The sequence below is a fragment of the Myotis daubentonii genome, chromosome 2 (assembly GCF_963259705.1).
Source record: "Myotis daubentonii chromosome 2, mMyoDau2.1, whole genome shotgun sequence".
Classification (NCBI taxonomy): Eukaryota; Metazoa; Chordata; class Mammalia; order Chiroptera; family Vespertilionidae; genus Myotis; species Myotis daubentonii.
In genome coordinates, this window is record NC_081841.1 from 48,104,901 (window position 1) to 48,126,715 (window position 21,815).

General features: G+C 38.2%; 1 protein-coding gene across 3 annotated transcripts in view; it reads right to left on the reverse strand.

Annotated features, from left to right (window-relative positions):
- The window catches only part of SLC38A4 (solute carrier family 38 member 4), a 67,363-nt gene that overhangs the window by 21,213 nt on the left and 24,335 nt on the right, over positions 1 to 21,815 (reverse strand). For 2 of the 3 annotated variants that reach the window (XM_059682657.1, XM_059682656.1), the window contains exons 2-5: positions 15,453 to 15,509; positions 7,246 to 7,476; positions 2,459 to 2,549; positions 1,831 to 1,946 (exon numbers count right to left, since the gene is read on the reverse strand). In XM_059682657.1, coding sequence (XP_059538640.1) covers positions 1,831 to 1,946; positions 2,459 to 2,549; positions 7,246 to 7,364 — 326 coding nt within the window. In that variant the 5' untranslated portion in view covers positions 7,365 to 7,476; positions 15,453 to 15,509. The remainder of the gene's footprint in view (positions 1 to 1,830; positions 1,947 to 2,458; positions 2,550 to 7,245; positions 7,477 to 15,452; positions 15,510 to 21,815) is intronic. The other variant, XM_059682658.1, reaches the window with a different exon arrangement.

Here is a 21,815-nt window from a genome sequence, read left to right on the forward strand (position 1 = left end):
ACTGACTAATCAATGACTTGTTCATGTGTTCTGCATGCCTCATGAGCTTACCTGTTCTTAAAGAATTATATATTTCAGATGACATCATTTTGTCACTTGGAAAAATACTGGACATTCCCAGTATTCTAAACACAAGCTTGCTTTGGCAAACAGAGTAAAACCAATGAAACACTGTGTCACTTGCTGTGAATTAAGGGCGAGAGCTGACTCCAGCCTGAGCTGCTTACACATAAAACATACCCACAATGTAGAGCAATTTAGCTTCTCTGGCCAGATTAACCTGCCGCATGTTTGTAAGCCTGAAGTGAGGCCCTTGATTCTAAAACTGGAAATGACCTGTGGCTCTAGCATTGGGGAAAATGTTTAGTTTTTCTGTTCACCAGTAATCTATGCTAACTTCCTAATTATTGATAGTATGTGTAATTAATGAGAAGACATTATATATGCAGCTACATATGTGAATACATCTCTAGCTAGGAAGATTCAGAGAATTTAAAAAATGAGTTTATTTCAAACATGGCTTATAAAAGTAAAGTTGATATAAAAACCCATTCAGCTAAAAAATCTTATAGCTAAAACACTTCAACGAAAGCACTAACTCAATATAAATATTTATAGTCCTGCTTGATCCTTAGCCCTCAAATAGCTGTGTGATTATCTAATCATAAGTGATGTTCAGAACATAAATAGCATATATTTGTAATATAAATATTGCATTCTTAGACAGTTATTTAATGCTCTAGCATTGCATTAGAGATTGTGATCTGCATTCACACTGATGCCTGACTAATATCAGACTTGATTCCTGTGAAGAATTCCAGTGCTGCCAACTGTGTCTTGGAAAATACCAGGCAGGACGTAATGCACACAAGCACCTGTGGCTGTCTGTCACTGACAATGCAGTATCCTTCCTCCAGGTCAGCTGTGTGACGTTACTAATCTCAGGCAGCATTTGACCACATTTGATTACAGTGCATAGGTTTAGGAATAAACTTGGGCCGCTCCACAAATATTCCCTGTGCCAAGCCTGTACTAGGTCTTGGGGATACAAACATGTGATGAGTAAAATCAGACCTGGACTCTACTCTCTGGAGGTTACAGTGTAGCAAGGGAGATATACATTTATCAAATAAGTCACACAACTATACTGAAACATTAAAAATGGTAAGTAAGTGCATAATAAAGGTGGTAAGGTGGTTTGTCCCAGTCATGGAGGTCAGGGAAGGCAGCACAGGTGTGAGGCTGAGCTGAGATATCAGGAGTTACTACATGAAAAGGAAATAGGATTTCCAAGAGCATGTGCAAAGGCCCTGTGGTAAGAGGAAACATGGCGCCTTCATAGAATGGAGAAAAGGCTAGTGTGCCCAGTATATCTGGTGCCCAGGGACATGAGAGATGAGGTGTGACATAGAACCAGGGTAGGCAGGGCCCTGATTTAAAGTGGGTCTTTTTCCCAAAAGCCTTATAAAGTCAGCTTTGCTTCTGAGAAAGATCTTTTGACTACTAAACACCAATTATTTTAAGCATCCACTAAATAATGAATTAGTTTTTTTTAATGGTCCTATAGGCTGTGGTGGGGGGCTTCTCCATCACTGTGGTTGGTTGAGAGCATACAGTTTCTGCCATTTGATTAGGGACAGTTGGTTGAACACGTACTATGATTTGACTACTCTCATTCTTCCTCAGGTTGCTGTTTTATCTAAAAGCAAGAGGAATATGCTATGGTCTCAGATTATTTCTGTTCTCAAAGACCAAACTTCAGATTGTTAATTAAAAGAACACCAGGTATATATGGGCTCAAACCAGATGTGGACATGTCCGTTCACTTACACAAACAGTATGATCCCTGTGTTGGCCATGGCATAGGACAGGCCCAAGATTCCACTGCCCATGATGGCATTACTCAGGTTAAATGAAGACATTCCAAACGAGGTGTTTCCAGGATGCTTGAAGAAAAAGGGACACATTATCAGCAAATAACTCCCAGAGAATGAGCCAGTTGGGGATTATTCTTATTTTCACATTATCTTTACTGGAAGAGATTATAGTCTGAGCTTGAAGACTAAGATAACATCACAGTGAATAAAAGCTTTTTTATTGACTCAACTTCAATAAAAGCATGTAATTGTCAATGGAATTCAGTGCTTAGCTCTAGCAAGGATCTCGGTTTAAAAAAAAATACAGGTTGAGTATCACAAAGAAGGGAAAACATGTATGATTGCAGATTGCATTTGGGTTAGAATGATTTCTCCAAAAAACAAATAAATTTCATAAATGATTTATGTAGCCATATGGCGAACAGGAAAAACAAGCCCTTATTCCAGTAAGGGCCTGAATAAACAGAGAATGTGCTGATCAAGGCTTGGAAAATTTCAGTCACACTGTTTTCCCACAGAGACCTGGGTAGATCAGACACCCTCAAGTCCTGTTTATTGCCTGAAAGCAGAGATTCACTTACATGTTCATCATCATAATCTGCCAGCTTCTTTTTCCCCAAAAATCCATTTGTCAGGAATTTCTGACTTTCATCATCTTCATTAGTAAATTGACTGAATGAGAATAGAAAAAGGAAAATAAGAAAGTAAATACATCTAAGCAAATGCTCTGAATTATATCTATGTTTCAGGTGATTTAAGTGATGGAATAAGGGGAGGAAAAACAGGACGCCTAAAACTTTTTTCCCTTTTCCTCCATAGGAGTGTCCCTTCCAGCCCAGTGACTGAGCTCCAGTTAGGGGAGGGAAGGAGGAAGTTATGAAAGAAGAAAGTATTGACGCTTTAGTTGGAATTTTTAAAACCACATTTCTTCTCCTCATATTAATTATGCAATAAAGAGAATAATTAGAGCTCATTTTGTTTCCACTTAGAGCTCTTCCAAAGGAAAGATAAAGACTCGTCATGGAGGTTTCTCAACTACTCCCACACTATAATCAGATAATTTTATTAATTCAATAAATGCTTATTAACAGACTAGGCACTGTGGTCCTTATCTCACTTGATGCTCAAATATCCCCATGAGAGGGCCTTCTGTGCCCTGAGTCTAAGGACAAGGTGACTATGGCTCATATAAGTGAAGTCACATGCTTACACCCACCACACCCAAGTCCAGCATCTTCCACATGGCGTCCCAGGCAGGGGCCTATAGCTGATATTTTCCTCTTTTTTTTGGTCTCCATCTGTTTATTCACATAACCCTCTCTAGAAAGTAGTTCAGTGGTAGCTCGATGTTGTGTTTGGTTGTTTTTGTTGTGTGAGTTTGTCTATTTGAGTCACTCTGCAAATAGGCTTGGGTGATTAGACAATGGATGAAACTAAGAAAACATTGAAGAAACCCAATGATTTATGAGAAGAGTTGAGAGGAAAGCGTGACATTAAAATGTCACTCTTGACAGAACATGTGATTATGGTCTACTTGTGCGCAGGCTGGAAGCTACACACCCCTCACTGTGCTGGTTGGTTCCTGTAGTTGCTGGCCAGGGGCTCTGAGGGTATGAACCTAGTACCAGCCCCATTTCCAAAGGCTTGACTAATGAGTCCAGCTGCCACCATTGCCTATGGACACTGCACAGTATCACACAGGCTTTCTTTTGGTCATATGAAATGCTCACCTATGCATGCTTCTTCGAAGTGCTTTATAATGAGATAGATTGGAATTTTTAGGGCATTTCTTACATGACAGAGTAAGATAAAACAATTGGAGGACATTTTATTAAAATGACCCTTATAAATAAAAAAGTGGAAAATAATTAATATGGGAGATCTGTGCCGATTATATTTAATAATAGGAACTAATCCTGAAAGGAACCTTGTGAGGAAGAGGGATGACAAGGTTACTTTTTGAGAATGGAGAACAATTCTCACAGGTGTCGACAGAACCAGCAGACAAGATCACAAAGTTCTATGTGCTTTCTAGAACCTGAGGTGTGGGTTTTCAAGACCCTCAAGTGTACATCCAGGTTGGAACATTTCCTGCCATCCTCCTCCTATTTCCCTTAGGAAGCGTAACGCCCTCAGGCGCCGCCTTCTTCCATCTCTGCACTGCACGCCTTTGTGTTTTATTTAGTCTGTAGTTAATATACTTGCTATGTGGAGACTGGCATATAATATTCATAATTGGAATATGACACAATAAGATGAAATGGAGCCTAAAATGGGCCTAAGGATAAAAACAAAAGTGATTTAAACTCTGGAATACCCAGCATTCTACTTTTTACCTTAGTCAATAAACTAGAATCCTTTAGTCCATGAGTAGTTTTTAAAATTTAGAATGTGGAAGTAATTAGATTTTTCTCCAAGGCATTTGCATGCTCTTATTTTGGCATGGGATGAGTTGTGCTCAAGAAACATGCCAAGATTGTACAAACTATGAGGAATGTCCCCAGTGTCTTCAGTGTTTTGATACTGAACCCAGCATGTATTGAAAACACAGTGTAGTGATTCCAAATAAATGCATTATGTTGAATTTCTCAAAAATTTACATTTCAAACCAAATAAAAACAAAACCCATTTTAAGGTGATTATAAAGTTGGAAACTAATGACCCATGTTTGAATCAGAAGTGAAAGGTAGGGCACTGTGAATGGTCCAGAACATGCTGTATGAAGCCTAACAAACCGTCCTTCCCCTTCCCATTATGGCGTTTAGAGGAGCACTGGGGCGGCTCCACAGGACTGATCTTGGGGCGTGTCTCCTCCAGCTTGGCCACCTCTGCAGAGCTCCTCTCTGTGTGCGTCCTTCTCAGGAACAAAAGAGCCCTCAGACTTGGGTCAGTTTACCCAGGGTGATGTAGTAGAGGAGAAAGAACACGTTTACTGAGTATCACTTTATTCTCAGAAAAGTGGGTGCTGGTTTGCAGTCTGCATTTTCTACTAACACCCAAAGAAGAAAATACCTTCTCCAGCGTTAGGCAACCACTATGCAGACTCCAAAGCCCCATGTTTTACCACCTTGTTTTTCCTGCTGTAGAAGATACCATTATTTACATCTCTGAGGTCTTTCTTATTTATTTATTTATTATTAATCCTCACCCAAGGATATTTTTCCATTGATTTTTAGAGAGAGAGAAAAGGAGAGAGGGTGAGAGGGAGGGAGGGAGGAATGGGAGAGAGAGAGAGAGAGAGAGAGAGAGAGAGAGAGAGAGAGAGAGAAAGAGAGAGAAATATCAATATGAAAGAGACACATCAATTGATTGCCTTCCGCACATGCCCCGACTAGGGCTGGGGATAGAACCTGCAATCAGGTATGGGCCCTTGACCAGGAATCAAACCCAAGATCCTTTGGTGTACAAGCCAACATTCTAACCACTGGTCCCACTGGCTAGGGTTCCAGGGCCTTTCTAGCTCACCAACTAAACTTCACTGCACTGACTCTTTAGAGGAAGAGCAGTGCTCCCTCCTGATGGCCCTTCCTGGGTGTTGTGAATAAAATGAGACATCCTTGTTTGAAGATAATATTCTTTTTGTTTGTTTGTTTAAAGTATTACATATGTCTCCTTTTTCCCCGATTGACACCCCCTCCCCCCGGCCTCTCCCACCTCCAGGACAAGCTCCCATGAAGATAATATTCCTTACTTCAAAAATCCCCTTCTGGGTATCTTAAGTCATGCATAACTTGTATTATACAACATTGCGTGAGAAATTAATTTACTTATCAAGTAACTATTGTGCACCTGCTATGTACCAGGCAGTGGGACATATGCTGGGGCCACAGAAGCCATTAGCCTGCTGTAGTGGCATGATGAGTATCTGGATGGGGAGAGGGTGTGCAAAGGAGGGGGTGCCACTTCTACCTGGGGGAAGGCTTCATAGGAGACCTGCCATTAAGCTGAATCTTGGAGGTGAGTGGAGTCACTAGAGAGAAAGGGATAGGTGGGTAGGTGGCACTAAAAGAGGGCATTCCAGAGAGACCGAGAAGAATGCGTGAAGGCACAAGGATCTGTGAGCGGCTCATCAAGGCAAGATAGGAGGGTAACACAGGGAGCAGGCAAGAGATAGGACAGCAGAGTGAAGTAAGGGACAGATCATGAAGGGGCTTATATGCCAAACAATGTATAGTCTCATATTTATCTTATAGTTAATGGGGAGCCATGGAAAGATTTTACCCAAGAATGGAACATGAGTCAACTTGCATTTGTAAAATATTACTTTTGCCCTAGCTGGTTTGCTTCAGTGGATAGAGCATTGGTCTGCAGACTGAAGGGTTCCATTTCAGTTATTCAATTCCTGTCAAGGGCACATGACCAGCTTGTGGGCTTGATCCCCAGTGGGGGACGTACAGGAGGCAGCCAATCAATGATTCTCTCTCATCATTGATGTTTCTATCTCTCTCTCCCTCTCTGAAATCAATAAAAATATTTTTTTTTAAAAAAAGATTACTTTTGCAAGAAGGTGGAGGGCTCGTTGGAGGAGAACAAAATGTATTAACAGGGAGCCCAATCAGGTGATAGACAGGTGAGAGAGGATGAGGGCCTATAGTAGGTAGCAATAGAATGCATACAGAGAAGAGAGTGAATTTGAAACATTAATGAGGTGGACCCAACTGGATGTGTTGTTTGGGGTAGGAGATGTGTGGTTTTACAACTGAGACTTTTGGTTGAGTTATTGAATGACACTGGGGACTTTCACCAACGTGGGAATTACTGGGAGAGGAGCAGGGTTTGAAGGGAATCACAGGAGTTCCATGTTAGACATTACAACTTAGACTTCATAAATGAGGCAGTTCAGATACACGAGTCATCCAGTCGAGATGGGTAATAGACAGGGCATGTAATGATTTGGACTTCAGTTAAGAAGTCTAACAGGCTAAAGATACAGCATATATTTAGTGAGTAAACGCCATGATAGTTATGAATGAGCTTCCTGATAGGGCACTTGTAGTGAGAAAAGAATCCCTACAGCACTCTGGAGATGGAGCAAATGTTAAAAGGGAGTCAAGGAAGAAGACTCTAAGATAGAATGGTCCGATAGGTGAGAGAAGTGATAGGCTAATATCATTTCAGTTATTCTATATTATTAATGAGGATAGGAACAACGTCACTTTAATTCTAAATTAGCCACACAAAGGATTGACATATAAAAATGGTGTAATAATCAGTACTTCAGGATCAGGGAGTTGATGTGCTAACATCAATATCATTGTTATCTCTCAAACAGGTAATGCATTCAATTCTTCCCAACAAACACCTTGTTGTCCATGTCCACAAACCTGTCTAATTCTCCCATGGAACCTGGCCATTTTTAACCTCATACCTGCTCATTGCTGCCTTTTCTAAGTTTTCCATCCCGGAGTAGCTGTCCTGAGCGCTTTCTCCACTGCTGCTCTCATCATCGGGTCCCATGTTGACATTTGCCAGTTCCACAGGATCCATTTGAGCCGTCAGCGCTTCCTTGTCCACACACGAGCTCCTTCAGTGTAAACAGTATACTGTACCTTCAGCTCAAGGCTCTTCCACTTTGTGTTGGTGTTCAGTACACTCTGTTCTGCAAATAGAACATAAAATAAATCATTATGGTTTTCTTTAAATGATAAACGAATATGAACCACCTATTTTGTGTATGTTCTCTATACAAACATGGGAAGGAAATAAACTCCTGAAAACTTCACATAAATATTCACAGAAAGATTGAATTGAATTGCAGGAAGAAAGAAAATTATTAGTAAATTGCCAAATCAGCACATTTTTAAAAAAATGCATTTTATTGATTTTCTACTGAGAGGAAGGGAGAGGGATAGAGAGTTAGAAACATCGATCAGCTGCCTCCTGCACATCCCCTACTGGAGATGTGCCCGCAACCAAGGTACATGCCCTTGACCAGAAGCAAACCTGGGACCTTTCAGTCCGTAGGCTGACACTCTATCCACTGAGCCAAATGGGTTAGGGCAAGCACATGTTTATGTAGTGCCTGTGTATGTGAACTTAGCAGGTGCTTTGCTAGTAACCGTGAGAAGAAAAAAATAAATCTTAAGATGTAGCAACAGTCTTCAAGAAGGTTTAGCTATGTTTTTTATATTTATTGAGCTTATTGGGGTGACATTGGCTAATAAAATTATATAGGTTTTGAGTGTACAATTCTATAATACATCATCTGTATATTGCTTGTGTGTTTACCACCTAAAGTCAAGGCTCCTTCTGTCACCACTTATCCTCCCTTAACCCTCTTCTACCTCCAAACCTTTAGGTATTTGTAAGCAGATTGCAAGACTTAAAAGAAAGGGATACAAAAGTAAGTTGATGACAAATAAGATCTACCAATGCAGAATCTATCAGGGTCTCTACTAGAGTAACATCCAGATCTTACCACTTTAATTTGCTAATTGTGCATGAAAGAATTAACACCACCAAAATGCTTGATAACATGCAACCCAGGGTAGGATTGGAGCTCAGGGAGCTACTTTCTAGGCACTTGGATCATGATGCCAATGATAAGAATAGAAACAAAAGGAAGTTCAGGTTTATCTTTGAATCAGTATCAGTCACCACCTACATAAAATTAAAATACATTTTAACAACGAAGATATTTAGCTTTTAGACTCCCCTCTATCTTTAATTCATGAGATCTCAGCACAAGTTATTTAACTATTTGCCCCTTAGTTTTCTCAGTTGTAACTGAAAAAGGGTGGACTGGAATTGAGTAAAAAAAAAAGAAAACATGCTATGAATCCATCATGTTATCACTACAATTTCATACGAAATTTCTGCTATTAGAATCATTCATTTCTTGTTGAACCATATTGGGGGAAATACTATCACTCTTGGAAGATGTGGTTCTTGGTAATAAAATCCTGAGCAGAGAAACAAACAAAAAAATACTTCAGAACTCATTAAATCCATAAACCCCCTTACAAATATATATATATATATATATATATATATATATATATATATATATATATATATATATACAAAGGCTTACACAATCTGGTGTTGATGCAGCATATTTGTGGAAGGCAACTTGTACTCCAAATTACAAAAGCTACCAAACACATATGGAAACTCCTTGGGAGAGTGTCATAGGCATGAGAATAACATTCACACCTGAGTTAACTACAGCAAAGCAATTAAAAAGGGACTTTAAAATTAATATAATAAAAAGATTCAAAATAATAAATAGCATCTTTAGAATAGAAGACCAGGCTGGTTTTCAAAAAGGCCAAGAGAGAATTCTAAAAATAAAAAACATAGTCATTGAAATAAAGAAAATTCCACTGAAGGTAGAGTAATGAAACTGGAAGATAGATCTGTGGGAATCACTCAAGTTATATCACAAGGAGATAAAGAAAAATATGACGTTAAGAGACATGGGGGAAAACAAGAATAAGAAGTTTAAACACACTGTAATAGTTATTCTAATAGGAGAGAATTGTGAGACTAGGGAGTCACAAAATAGAAAGACATGATGGTAGAGAATTCTCTGGAACTGGAAAAAAGATGGTAGTTCTTAGGGTTTCAAAAAAGTGCGTAGTACTTCAAGCAGGAGGAGTGAAAATGAATATATTCATTAATATGAGGTAGTTCAAGACGTCAAAGATATAGAGAAACATCTTCAAAACCACCCAGAATAGAAGTGAGAGGGTTGGAACATTCAGCACCACACCCTCAACCTCCTGGGTGCGGGAAGGGACTGAAGGTTGAGTTAATCACTAGTGGTCCATGATTTGATCCTGCCTAAGTAATGAAGTCTCCACAAAAATCTTAACAGAATTGTTGCGAGGGCGGTACACCAGGAGAGAGTGTGGAAGCTTACACCTTTTCCCCATGCCTTCTCCATGCATCTCTGCCATCCAGCTGTTCCTGCGTTCTATCTTTTTATAATAAACCGGTAACCTAGTAAGTAAACTGCTTTCCGGAGTTTCTGTAAGCAACTCTAGCAAATTATTCCATTCAATTTACTTTGTCAGAAGTACAGGATGTCTGGACTTGCCATATCATCTGACATAGGGGCAGCCTTGTGGAACTGAGCCCTTAACCTGGGGATCTGACAGTAACGCCTAGTAGATAGTATCAGATTTGAATTGAATTGTAGGATATCCAGCTGGTGTTGAAGAATTGGTGAGTGTGGGAAAACACACACACACACACACACACACACACACACACTTAGTATCAGACGGGAGTATTGAGAATAGAGTAGATAAACATTATTTACTTTTAGCCTGTATCCATTTTATTTTTCAACTTGTCCACTAATTAGTTAATCATATTTTAACTTCTAATAATGTGGTCCTATCCCGTTCCTATTTTTTCGTATTACCTTTGTTGTTTGTTTTCAGATGTAATTATTTTCTTAACTCTTTCTCAGAATATTGATTGGAAGTTTTCAAGGGTTCCTTTTGTTCCTTAAATTATGTATTTTTTCTCTGGAGTTAGTTATTCTGCTCGTTCATTCTTGGCTCTTCTCTTTCATGTTGCTGGTTTTCCTTACAGTCTTAGCAATCCTCAGTTGTCTAGTCATATTTATGAATGGAGAGTATATTGGCTAACTTCGGCAGTTAGTTCTCAGGGTTGCTCTGATGTCTTGCAGGCTGGTCACTGATGGCTTGCTCTCTTGGAGGGCCTGTCTGGGTGCCCTCAGAGGAGCCCACGCCCAGACACAGCTGGCCCTCCGGGACAGAGAGGTTCCTCTGGGAGCAAAATGCTGCGATGCATTTTCTCTTGGTGGAGCTTCCAGCCCTGCTTGTCACCCATCTCTGTCTGCTGTGGTGGCCCTCAGACCTATTCTAGAGTCCATCTTCAGATTTTCTTTATAACCAGCCTTATCCGATGGGCACCAGTGGCAGCCCAAACTGACCAAGAGGTCCAAACTGAGCTTGCTTGGTGAATACCGGTCACTGGTTGCCTGCGGTCCAATCCTCCTCTTTGTACATATTGACTTAACTTGAACTGCTACCAGGCTCCCATGGTCCCTCCCACTCCATACCCTGGTTTACCCTGGTTTTTTCTTTCATAGATTTCCCAGCCCTATCTGCTTTCTGGCTCCTAGGAAGTCTTCAAATTTTCTGTTTGTTAATAACACTGCTGTTATTTTTCAGAGCTTTTGTTTTGTTTTTCTTTTTAAAAGTATCAGTTTGTTTGAAGTTTCACTGCTTGAATTCCTCAAGGCTAGGTCCTGAGCCCCCCCTCTTCCAATCCACTCCTAAGATTTTATACACCAAGGATTCCTCAAGGTCATCTTCAGCCCAGGCCTCTACTCTTGTCTCTAGTTCCATGTGTCCTGTGGCCTAACTGATGTATACACTTGCATGTCTCAAAGGTACTTTAAATTCCATGTGTCCAAAATCTAACTGGTGCCAGTTTCCTCTCCTTCCAATGTTTCCTATCCAAAGAATGTTGTCACCCCTTATCCAGCTACTCAAACCAAGAAATGTCAGTCTCCCATTATAATGTTTTCTTTCTCCCCCCTGGCATCCAGTCCTTTACAAAGTCTGATTGACTTTACAAATAACTAAAGTATATCTTAAATTAGTCTACTTGAATTCCTTCCACCATCACTCTTGGCCGGTACTATTTTTGTCCTTATTCCCATTTTACAGATGAGGTAATGGAGTCACAGAGAGATTAAGTAGCCTGCATGCTCTGCCACCTCTGGACTGCTTGCTATCTCTGCTACAGAGAACTCAAGCCCACATGGGGAATAGAAACTCTGGTTTTGATGATAAAAGTGGGTATAAATCCTGGCCAAATTAGCTAACTTCTTACTTATGTCTTTCGACATGTAAAATGAGGAAAATACCATTTACCACGAAGCAGTACCATGAGGGTTTAAATTATACTATGCATGTCAACGTTTGGTGTGTAGTGGGCCCTTAATAATTTTAAATCCCTTTTCCCTCTTCCAATAATCAGTATTTTATACCCATATCTACACATGCATATAAGTAGGCAATTACAAAAGAGAACTTTATATTATGTTTGTTCCTCACAAACATTGTAGGAAAGGTAGGTACCCTTCACAAATAAGGAAATTGAGACCTAAACTTAAAGCTACTTTTCCATATCTAAAATACTTATTCCACTCCCTGTTGAGGTGATATAACATGATGTTATGACCCTTGTAGTGGATTAAGACCTGGGCCCCTCATCCTAATTTTGGCCCCAGTCAAGAGACATCTTCTCACAAACGTTGGAACGCTTTTGCAGAGCTCACATATTTAGCTCTGAAGATTCTATTACTGATCTATTTTAAGGGAACAACAGCTAAAAGCAAAATTTAAAAAAATTGAACATTATGAGAAACTAGATATTCTGAACCATTTGCCTGCAGCACAAAGTACATGCTTTGAAGCATCTACACTACATCATAATGGCTAAAATTTATTTTCATGATTAATTACACTATTCTGCTTCAATGCAGAAGTATTTTGCAGGTGGCATTTATTCATTCATTCAACAAATATTGAGAATGAAACATGAGCCAGAAACTGGATTTTCCCATTCCACCTCAGGACCTTTTAACATTCTGTCCCCCCTGCCTGGGATGCTCTTCTGAACCCAGGTTTCTCCCAGAGTTAATTTAAAAAACCTGAAAATCTTTAAATGCCATGTGGTCACAGAGGCCCCACATTGAAACTAACTCCCCTGTTACATGTTCACACAGCATGTTCTCCTCTGCCTCAGAGTGCTTGTCACATTTTGCACCTACATGTTTAGTTGTGCTTGTTTGATAAAAAAACAACAACAAAAAACTGTTTCTTCCAGTAGGCAGAAAGCTTCATGAAGACGGAAACGATGTCCAGTTTGTAGACTCTACATATTCCCAACATCTACCACGTTGCCTGGTGTTATATTCTACTAAGACCAATGCACCTTTATATGATTTCCTTTGTAGATACAAGTATGCATGGGTTAATATTTCAAAGTGAAATGGAAAGTGTTCCTCTGGTTACCAGAAGAATAGCTTTGTTGCACAATGAATATTCAAAATTATTCTAAAAGAAAAATCAAATTTGATTTGCGGAACTTTGTGTAGTCTAGCCTTTCTTTCTGATGAGGTTGTTATTCTGTGATACAAAGATGTTTTGCAGAACATATTCCAGTGCAGAATTATTGCTTCAGTTCATTCATTCACGAAGATGCAAAATCAAAACTTGAAAGAAAAGTATTTAGAATATTATCAGCATTAGAAGATCTTGTTTCATGACATTTATTAAGAGATGTCTAAATATTCCAACTAGCTAATTCCTTATATCCAACTTCTTGTTTTTTAAACACTATACTATCCTGTTCTTTGAAAATGTATCTAAGAAACTCAGTATAGAAGATCCTCAAAAAAGCAAATTTCTCTAATTTTTACTTATGTTGTTCAAAGAAGAACATCAACAACCTGGAAGCAAAACTGTCCTTGAGTCAAGAGACAAAAGTTATGACCTTCCCTAGTTACTGCAAACATTTATTTTGCCTGATAAATGAGAGTGAGAAGGGAGCTAACATGGTCAGAGCATTTCCCACCATCCCTATCTGTTCTGTCTTTCATGCCAACCAGCTCTGACGAATCTACTCTTTGGTTGAGCAAACAGGGTGTAGCTGGTCATGCAACTTCTAAAAGCCAACTACGTTGGATCCAAGGAACTGATTTAAATCCACATACAAAATGTATCTGAGATCTATGAACATAGCTTTGGCAATGAAATCAATCTAATATCATTTTTTTTATTAAATTCTCTTAACCTTCCAAACAATACCATTCTAGTCGCACATTGATAATCAGATGGCTTCTTAGTCTCTGGCATGATTTCTCACAGAAATTAACTTCCAGAGAAACATTCACTACAGTCAGTCTGAGGTACATCTTAGAAGAAATGACGGCCAGTAACAGCAGAACTGTGTTTACTTGACTACTCCCTATTGCTAGTGCTAATATTATAGCATTTTCATTCCTTTCCTCTACTTAGACACAGCTTAGAAATAATATCTAGGGAGAACTAGAAAAGTTAAAATAACCCCATAGTGAGGTCTTTTCTCTTTGCTAAGAATATTACATGCTTGCTAATATAAGATTTAAAGCAACCTATGAAGAGGTATAAAGGACTCTTCATAAAATCTGAATATGTTATTTTGCTTACGAACTTTCTAGCTCTGCTCTTCAGAAACATGGATTCTCTTGTCATCTTAAACATGAAGAAACATCTTAAATTCCTGCTTAATTGTCGTTCCTATTACCCCAAACAGTAGTTTCCATAAATGTACAGGGATATGTAGCATATATGATATTAACATAGTGACCTCTTTATGCTATACATGCTAATGCATGATATTTAATAACTTATAATGAATTGTGGGTACAGTAAATTCCAAAATGTGTACATTGTATATAATTGACAGTGAGCCACCCCTAGAGGTACGTTTTCTTTATGAAAATAAATTAAATAACATGGTTAAAGAAAACTCAAGAGTTTAGCCCCAATACTACATTTCTCAATACTTAAACATTGAAGTGTTTATACTTCTTAAAAATATAAATAGAAAGACTGTCAAGAAAAAAACCAAAACATTATTGAAATATAAATCTGAATGACTAGAAGAGGTTGACCTGTAAAATAAATGCCAATTTTTTTAGAACACACACCTAAATTTCTTTAGTTTGTCAAAAATAAAACTCTCAACCAACTGTCCATGAATATGATCTATGTCATCAGTCAAATTAAATTTTCACTAACTTATAAAGCACTGTTCATCTTATCACCTGGGCATTTAATAAAAACCATCACCATATGTTCCAAATGCAAGGATACCCACTGCAAGATGCCCCAAATGCAAGGATACCCACATCCCCTGAGAATTCTCCCTGTCTAATTAATAAATGTGAGTATAGCTCTATTTTTAGATAATTAATTTCAGTCCTTCACAATCTAAAGCTGTGCTTCTATTCTATTCAATTTATCCATTTCCTCCAGTAAATAGCTCTAAAAATACTATATTAAAATGGTCACACAAGAAGACAAGGTGAGACACACTCTCTCTTTTACACTTAACAGTGACACAGCCCAAACCTTTAGCCTTTCCCATCTGCTGCATGTGATGTTCCTTCTCGGTTACTCTTTTTGTTTTTCAAGATAAAATCTTCAATGTTATAAATTGAGAACATATTTTTAAAACTTTATATTTTTCCCTAAAACAAATTATGTTAACCCTTCACTTTATTCAGTGATTAACCAAAATATGTAAATAACTAAGCCTTTCTACCGCTGGGTTTGGGCTGTTTTCCTTTCCTATCGTCCACTGTCCTGATTTTATGCTCAAACCTAAAATTATCTGCGAAAGAAAACTGCAATCAGAATCCGAGTAAATAATTCCAGTGTCTGACATTATATTAAATTGGTCCTTTTTTTCATATTGAGAAAAAAGCGACCCAAATAGTATTTTTAAACTTTTAAGTTTGTAGTAAACAATAAACACTATAAAAAGAAGAAAGGCAGCATTATTTCAACACTGCATATATTCATGTAAAAACAGCTTTACCTTAATTATTCATCCAGTCCTGGGCAGTCTTTCCAGAATTGTTTGGAATGCAGAACCCTGAAACAGAGTTGACTTATATGAACCTTTGGGCATCTAGACAATGATTTAAAGACCAGAGGGCGTAAAGGAGACAAGCCAATCACCACCACCACCTTGCCCCAACACCTCCCTCTGGCAACTTGCGTCAGTTCTTTAAAAAAAAAAAAAGAAAAGCTAAATCAGTTTACTGTTTTTCATTTGGATTAAACATGTTACACCAATTTCTATTTGCTTTTAGGATTTTTGGCTTTTATTCAACAAAATACCCATTTACTAAAAGTTCTACCTTGATCGGTGTCATTCTGTATCAAGATTCTGTACTCTGGTTGACTGATAAATCTAGAAATGTTAATTTTTCAAAAGGTTTTTGAACTAAAGTCAAAGTAAAACAACACACTAATTATAGTTGTGGAGTTAGACTGTTAAATGAAATATTATAATCCAAATACACAGAAAAAATTAATTACACAGCAGAAGAATTGTTTTCTTTTGAATGGTTGACTTATTTAGAGAAAATGTAGTAGAATGACAGACACTTCCAATTCACACCAAATTACTCAAGGTGCCCTGAAGTTGGAAATAAGCCCTGTCACTGCTGCTACCATTCCAAAGGAAGTGTGCTGAGTAAGCAAAACTCTACTTGGAGTTTTTAAAGAATTTTTAAACAGACATTTTTTAAAAAACTACTTAGCTTTCCACCTATCAGAGAAAGAATTAAAATGTGTTAGCAAATAATTTATTCTGTTATGAAAAATGATCAAATAGACTTGGTCCGAAAGTAAAATGAGAAAAACATATTAGAAATCATCTGTGCCCTGGCCAGTGTGCTAAGTGGTTAGAGTGTCGGTCCACAGGGCAGGTACCTGCTTTGTAGTTTCAATCCAGGCCGGGTTGGGGCGAGTGTAAGAGACAACCAATCAATTCGTCTCTCTCACATTGATGTTTCTTTCTCTCTCTCTCCTCCCTCCTTCCCTTCCACTCACTCTTAAAAAAAGCAATGGAAAAAATATCCTCAGGTGAGGATTAACAACAAAACAACACCCCCAAATCATCCAGAATTAAGAAAGTTTTATGATAAAAATTTTGCCTTTTCAATATATCTTTATACTGTATGTTGAAAAATGTTATATTTTTTCAATTTTAAACATTGAAAATATATAGAATGAAAATCAATTTTTATAACATGAATGAACAATCTGATAAGCTGTTCAAAGAAATGCTACATTACAAGAGTTGTGTTAATTCCGTTTCTAGAAAAAAACAACTAAACATTGTTCTTAGAGCAAGAAATTATTAAGTTAATGCAAGATATTAAACAGTAAACACAATGCCCAGTACCCATTTCTCTTTTCCTTATCAAGTGTGCCCATTTGGTCTTAAGTTTTATATATTTCCTTTTATTTGTCTTTTAGTTAACTTGTTCTTTATTTTTCAGAGTTATCCTGTAGTTTTGTTCTTTATCAGATGAAAAGTATTATGGTCTAGCGAAAAATAATAACAAATATGCTACTTTAATATATAGGAAATTTGAAGAATATTTCTTTTCAAATAATTTTTGTCATTTAACTGTGATCTTTTCAACTTAAAATGTCCTTCTGTTTGCAAAGTTACCAGATGAGTATAAGATTAATCAAGCACAGTCCTGAAATAATTGTTAGAAAATTAAATACTTTTATCCTAGTAAAATCCCACTTGATAGTGGATCGACTGAAAAAGAATGAATGTACTACAAAATGTGAATTTCATACTATAATACCCTCATATAAAATAGGATGGAGATAAATGTATATATACCTCAAATTTTACCTCTTTAAAGTTTTAAATTCCTTGTAATTCTGATCTTCTTCAAGTGTACTAAATAATTATAGTAGGTTAGCATATTGGATTAAAATAAAAAGCACACAAAGGGATTTCTATTTCTTTTGAACCTACTCTAATTGCAAAATTTTTATCATAAAACTTTCCTAATTTTGATTCACAAATTGAATATACACATGAAAACTATCTTGACAAAAGTTAGCTGAATTAAAATAGCTCAGGAACTTGTTTATTTAGATATGCCAAAATTAATGAAGGAAGGTATGGTCTTGACAAAACTCACAGTAATTTTTCTTCCATAAGGAAAACACAAGCTAAAACATTATAGTTTAATGTTCTGAATATTTCTTAAAATCATACCATAATGTAATTTCATGTACATTTGGTAATAGGTGTATGCTGTTTTGATATTTAAAACATGGCAAATGTAGAAAGAGGTAATGGACCAAAATACATCCATTACAAAATGAAAAATACGTCAGTAGTGAACAAAGAAGGAAGTCTGAGCAATGAGATGACAAACACTTTAACTGATCCTTCATATAAGGCATTCATGTAAGTGCCACCAAGAATAGGTATATGAGACTTGGTCCAGAGAGGGGCACAGTAGGTTGTAGGGGGTAAGAGATATACACATACAGGGATAGCTGGCTTTTCAAACTATAACAATTAATGTTAGTAGAATTGCACAATATGCCCAGGACTCGAAAAGAGTCCCCCAAGGGCTGAGGCCATTCACAAAGCCTTCAGGGAGCCCATGTACCTTGAGGAGGGCCTTAAAGTCCAGGTGAAATTCCGATAGGCAGAGAGGAAAGAGAGAGGCATCCTGGATGAAAAATGCAGATATGCTAAAAAGATATTCTGGCAACAAAGAGAACCAGTCTGGCTGCAGGGGAGACTTTCTGGACCAAAACAGAACCAAATGGAATCATCCAGACCATAAAAGGCATTAAGTCCAGGAAACCCAGGTGTTTAGTCATGAGGATCTCTTCTTGAAAGCTTCTAGGAGAAATCAGCAGGGAAGGAGTGCAAGTGGGATGATGGGTTCGAGACGAAGGCCGGGACAAGGAGGACAGTGAGGAGGTTGGCCTTGGCAATGTTTGCCTGTCTGAGAATGATGGCCGAGGAAAAGGCACATGGAAAGAATTTTAATTGGGGTCAAAGGTCGTTTGATTCTTTCTTGTAGTACTGTTTCTGTTTATCACTCTCACTAGCTAACAATACTAGTACATGCTATAAAAACTTCTATGTAATCATTCAATGAGAAACAGAAACTTGCAATAAGACCTTCATTTTTATTGACACAGAGAAAGAGAATATCTGGTATGATTCATGCACTTCATCACTCCATTCCTCTGTCTGTGGCTGTTGTTTTCACATAGTCCAGAGAAGGTCCTAGAAGGTACATTCCAATATACTATCTATTGAATGTACAAAATTGTTTGCTCAAAATAAACAAAGTGATTCAGATCATACTTATGCCCATATTTTAAAATTACTAATCATCTTTGTTTAAAATTTCTACCTTCAATGATGTCCTCAAAGAGAACATGCCAGCTGGACCAAGTCAAAATGAGTCAACAATTAAAAAAAAAAATCCCTTAGCCAGACCATCATGGCATTTTGCAATGACACAGGGAAAGATAACCTCTTGTTCTAATGATGAGTGTACCCAAATTTCTAATTTTAGTCACAGGACAAAATAATACTTGGAAATAGAATCTAGTTATAGGCAAATTAGAAGAAAACAGGTAGAAATAGTGATAACTAAGAAACCAAATTCCCTAATTTTTAGAACTCTCATATTCCCTTTGTACCTGCATTCACTTACTTTTTTATTTATTTTTTTGTTCCCACTTCAAATACCCATTAGGTCACCTTCCTTTTTTCTCCTTTCTGTTTCTTTTTAACCTTTCTATACTATCCTGCTTTTATTATGCCTTATTCTCTAAGAAGAGTTAGTTACCTTTTATCATTTTCAGCCTTCAGATTTCTAAACTCGGAATATAATGAAGTAAATCAAGTTCCAAGAGTATATGTCTGTCTTCATCCTATAGCCTATAAGTGCTTCCCAATATAAAAAACACTTACATTGATCCAACTGTTTTTATAGTATTACTAGAGGCCCAGTGCATGAAAATTTGTTCACTGGGGGAAAGGGGGTCCCTCAGCCCAGCCTGCCCCCTCTCACAGTCCAGGAGCCCTCAGGGGATGTCCTCCTGATGTCTCTGTGGGAGGCGACCGGGCTGATCAGGGGAAGGCGTCACCCCCATCACCCTGCTGCTGCTGCCACTGCCAGCCACGGCAGCTGTGAGGTCTGAGCCCCGGGCCTCGCAGCTGCCTGAGCCCATGGCTGCCATGAGCCCAGGCCTCGCAGCCGCTGTGGCTTTGTCTGGATGGACGTCTGCCCAAATTAGCATATTATCCTTTTATTAGTATAGATAGGTAAATGTCTATCTGACCTACCAAGTTACTCCTAAAATTGGAAGACACTAGCACAACTGCAATTAAGAACAATATTTTGATGATTCCTTGTTATCCTAGGATTTACCCTCTGGCCTTTTGGGTTTCAGACTTACAGTGATGAAGAGAATTTGTGATTTCTTTTAATGACCTACTTTGGCACTCCAAATCCTTTATTTTATCCCTCTTAATATGGATATGGACAAAAAGGACTAGGAGGAAGAGGAGGAGTAGGAGGAGAAAATCCATACAGAAATATTACAGAAATCTTCCCAAATCATTCAAATAGCAGAATCCCATGTTATTCTGAAAGTGAATTGAGTACTTACATACTTGTGTTACTATATGATTTTCAGAGTGATGAAAGCTTAGTATGCTAATAGGTATCTCTCTTCATGATTATGTAGTTATTAACCTCAACTACTTACATAACAAAAAATCCAGACCTGGCCAGTGTGGTTAGAGTGTCAGCTCACACACCAAAAGGTCACAGGTTCTATTCCTGGCCAAGGGCACATACCTGGGTTGCAGGTTCAAACCCCGGGGCCCAGGTCCAGCCTAGTGCAAGAGGCAATGTGTCTCTCTCACCTAGATGTTTCTCTCTCTCTCTCTCTCTCTCTCTCTCTCTCTCTCTCTCTCTCTCTCTCTTCCTCCCTCTCTCCCTCCCTCCCTCCCTCCCTCTCTCCTTCCTTCCCTTCCTCCTTCCCTCCCACTCTTTTTAAAAATCAATGGGGGGAAATCCAAAACAGGGTTACTAAGTTGTAGTACATTTTCAATGTTCTTACATAACAAAACAACACCTTAACACACTCATAACTACAAATGACTTTATGAATAACCTCATTTGATGGTACTTTGAAAAATTCTAAACTTGGGACCTTCCTGAATATGAGGCCCCAAAGGGGTTCCCTGCCCAGGCCCCTTGGGAGAGGCTCTGCTTTTCTGTTCTGTAAACGTCCCTAAGAGAAATGTGATGACCCAGGGGTGCTGAGGACATTGCAAAGTTGATGGCATCCCCTCTCTGTAGCCCAGCCCACACCACCTTTACAGTTATACAATGGTGCATTTGGGAAATGTTTGGATAGTCAATTGCTACGTTGCAAAATTAGCAAACAAGTTTGGTGCAGGTTGACAAATTTACTGACTTTGCCACAGACCTAAATAGAAAATTTCTTTTAGCCTCAGCTGACAAACAAAACGGCTCATGTTGTTGATGATACTCTGCTCTCTGCCTTTCCCTTTTCAAGCAACTCAGATCCTTCTGGTCAATTCCATTTCTTGATCCCACAACGAAAGGATGGAGAGGAATGAGTATCACAAGTTCATTCCCAACTTCTGCCTAAGCAGATAGTTCCTGGTGAAGAAGGAAAACAAGGTCTGTAAGCCTCATGGCTGAAGTAATGTACTGATTCTAAATGTTAAATTAGAGCTTTTAGAAGCTTGCTTTAAAGAATGATTCCTTCCATTTAAAATGCCTGCTTGAGCCCTGGCTGGTTTTGCTCAGTGGATAGAGCATCGGACTGCGGACTGAAGGGTCCAAGGTTCGATTCCAGTCAAGGGCACATGCCTTGGTTGCGGGCTCGATCCCCGGTTGGGGGTGTGCAGGAGGCAGCCAATCAATGATTCTCTCTCATCATTGATGTTTCTAGCTCTCTCTCCCTCTCCCTTCTTCTCTGAAATCAATAAAAATATATTTTTAAAAAATGTTTCATTTAAAATAAAATAAAATGCCTGCTTGAGAAAATAGCACCACTAAGAGATATATAATTGTAATGATAACTATAACAAAAATTCCTAAACAATCAAATCATCCTGTTGAGTTCTTCATATAAAATGCAATATTAAGGCAGTACTGGGTTGATTTAACTGCCTTACTAATTCATAATAGCAATTGATGATTTTTTTAAAAATTACCTCCTTTTGGGCCATAGCACATTCATTTCCATTGCTCTCTTTCATGTTGCTACCCATCCCTTTCCTTTAAAAACAAATTCCCAAGCAGAGTGGTGTCATTGCATTTTGATATTGTAGGTTCATCAGTGA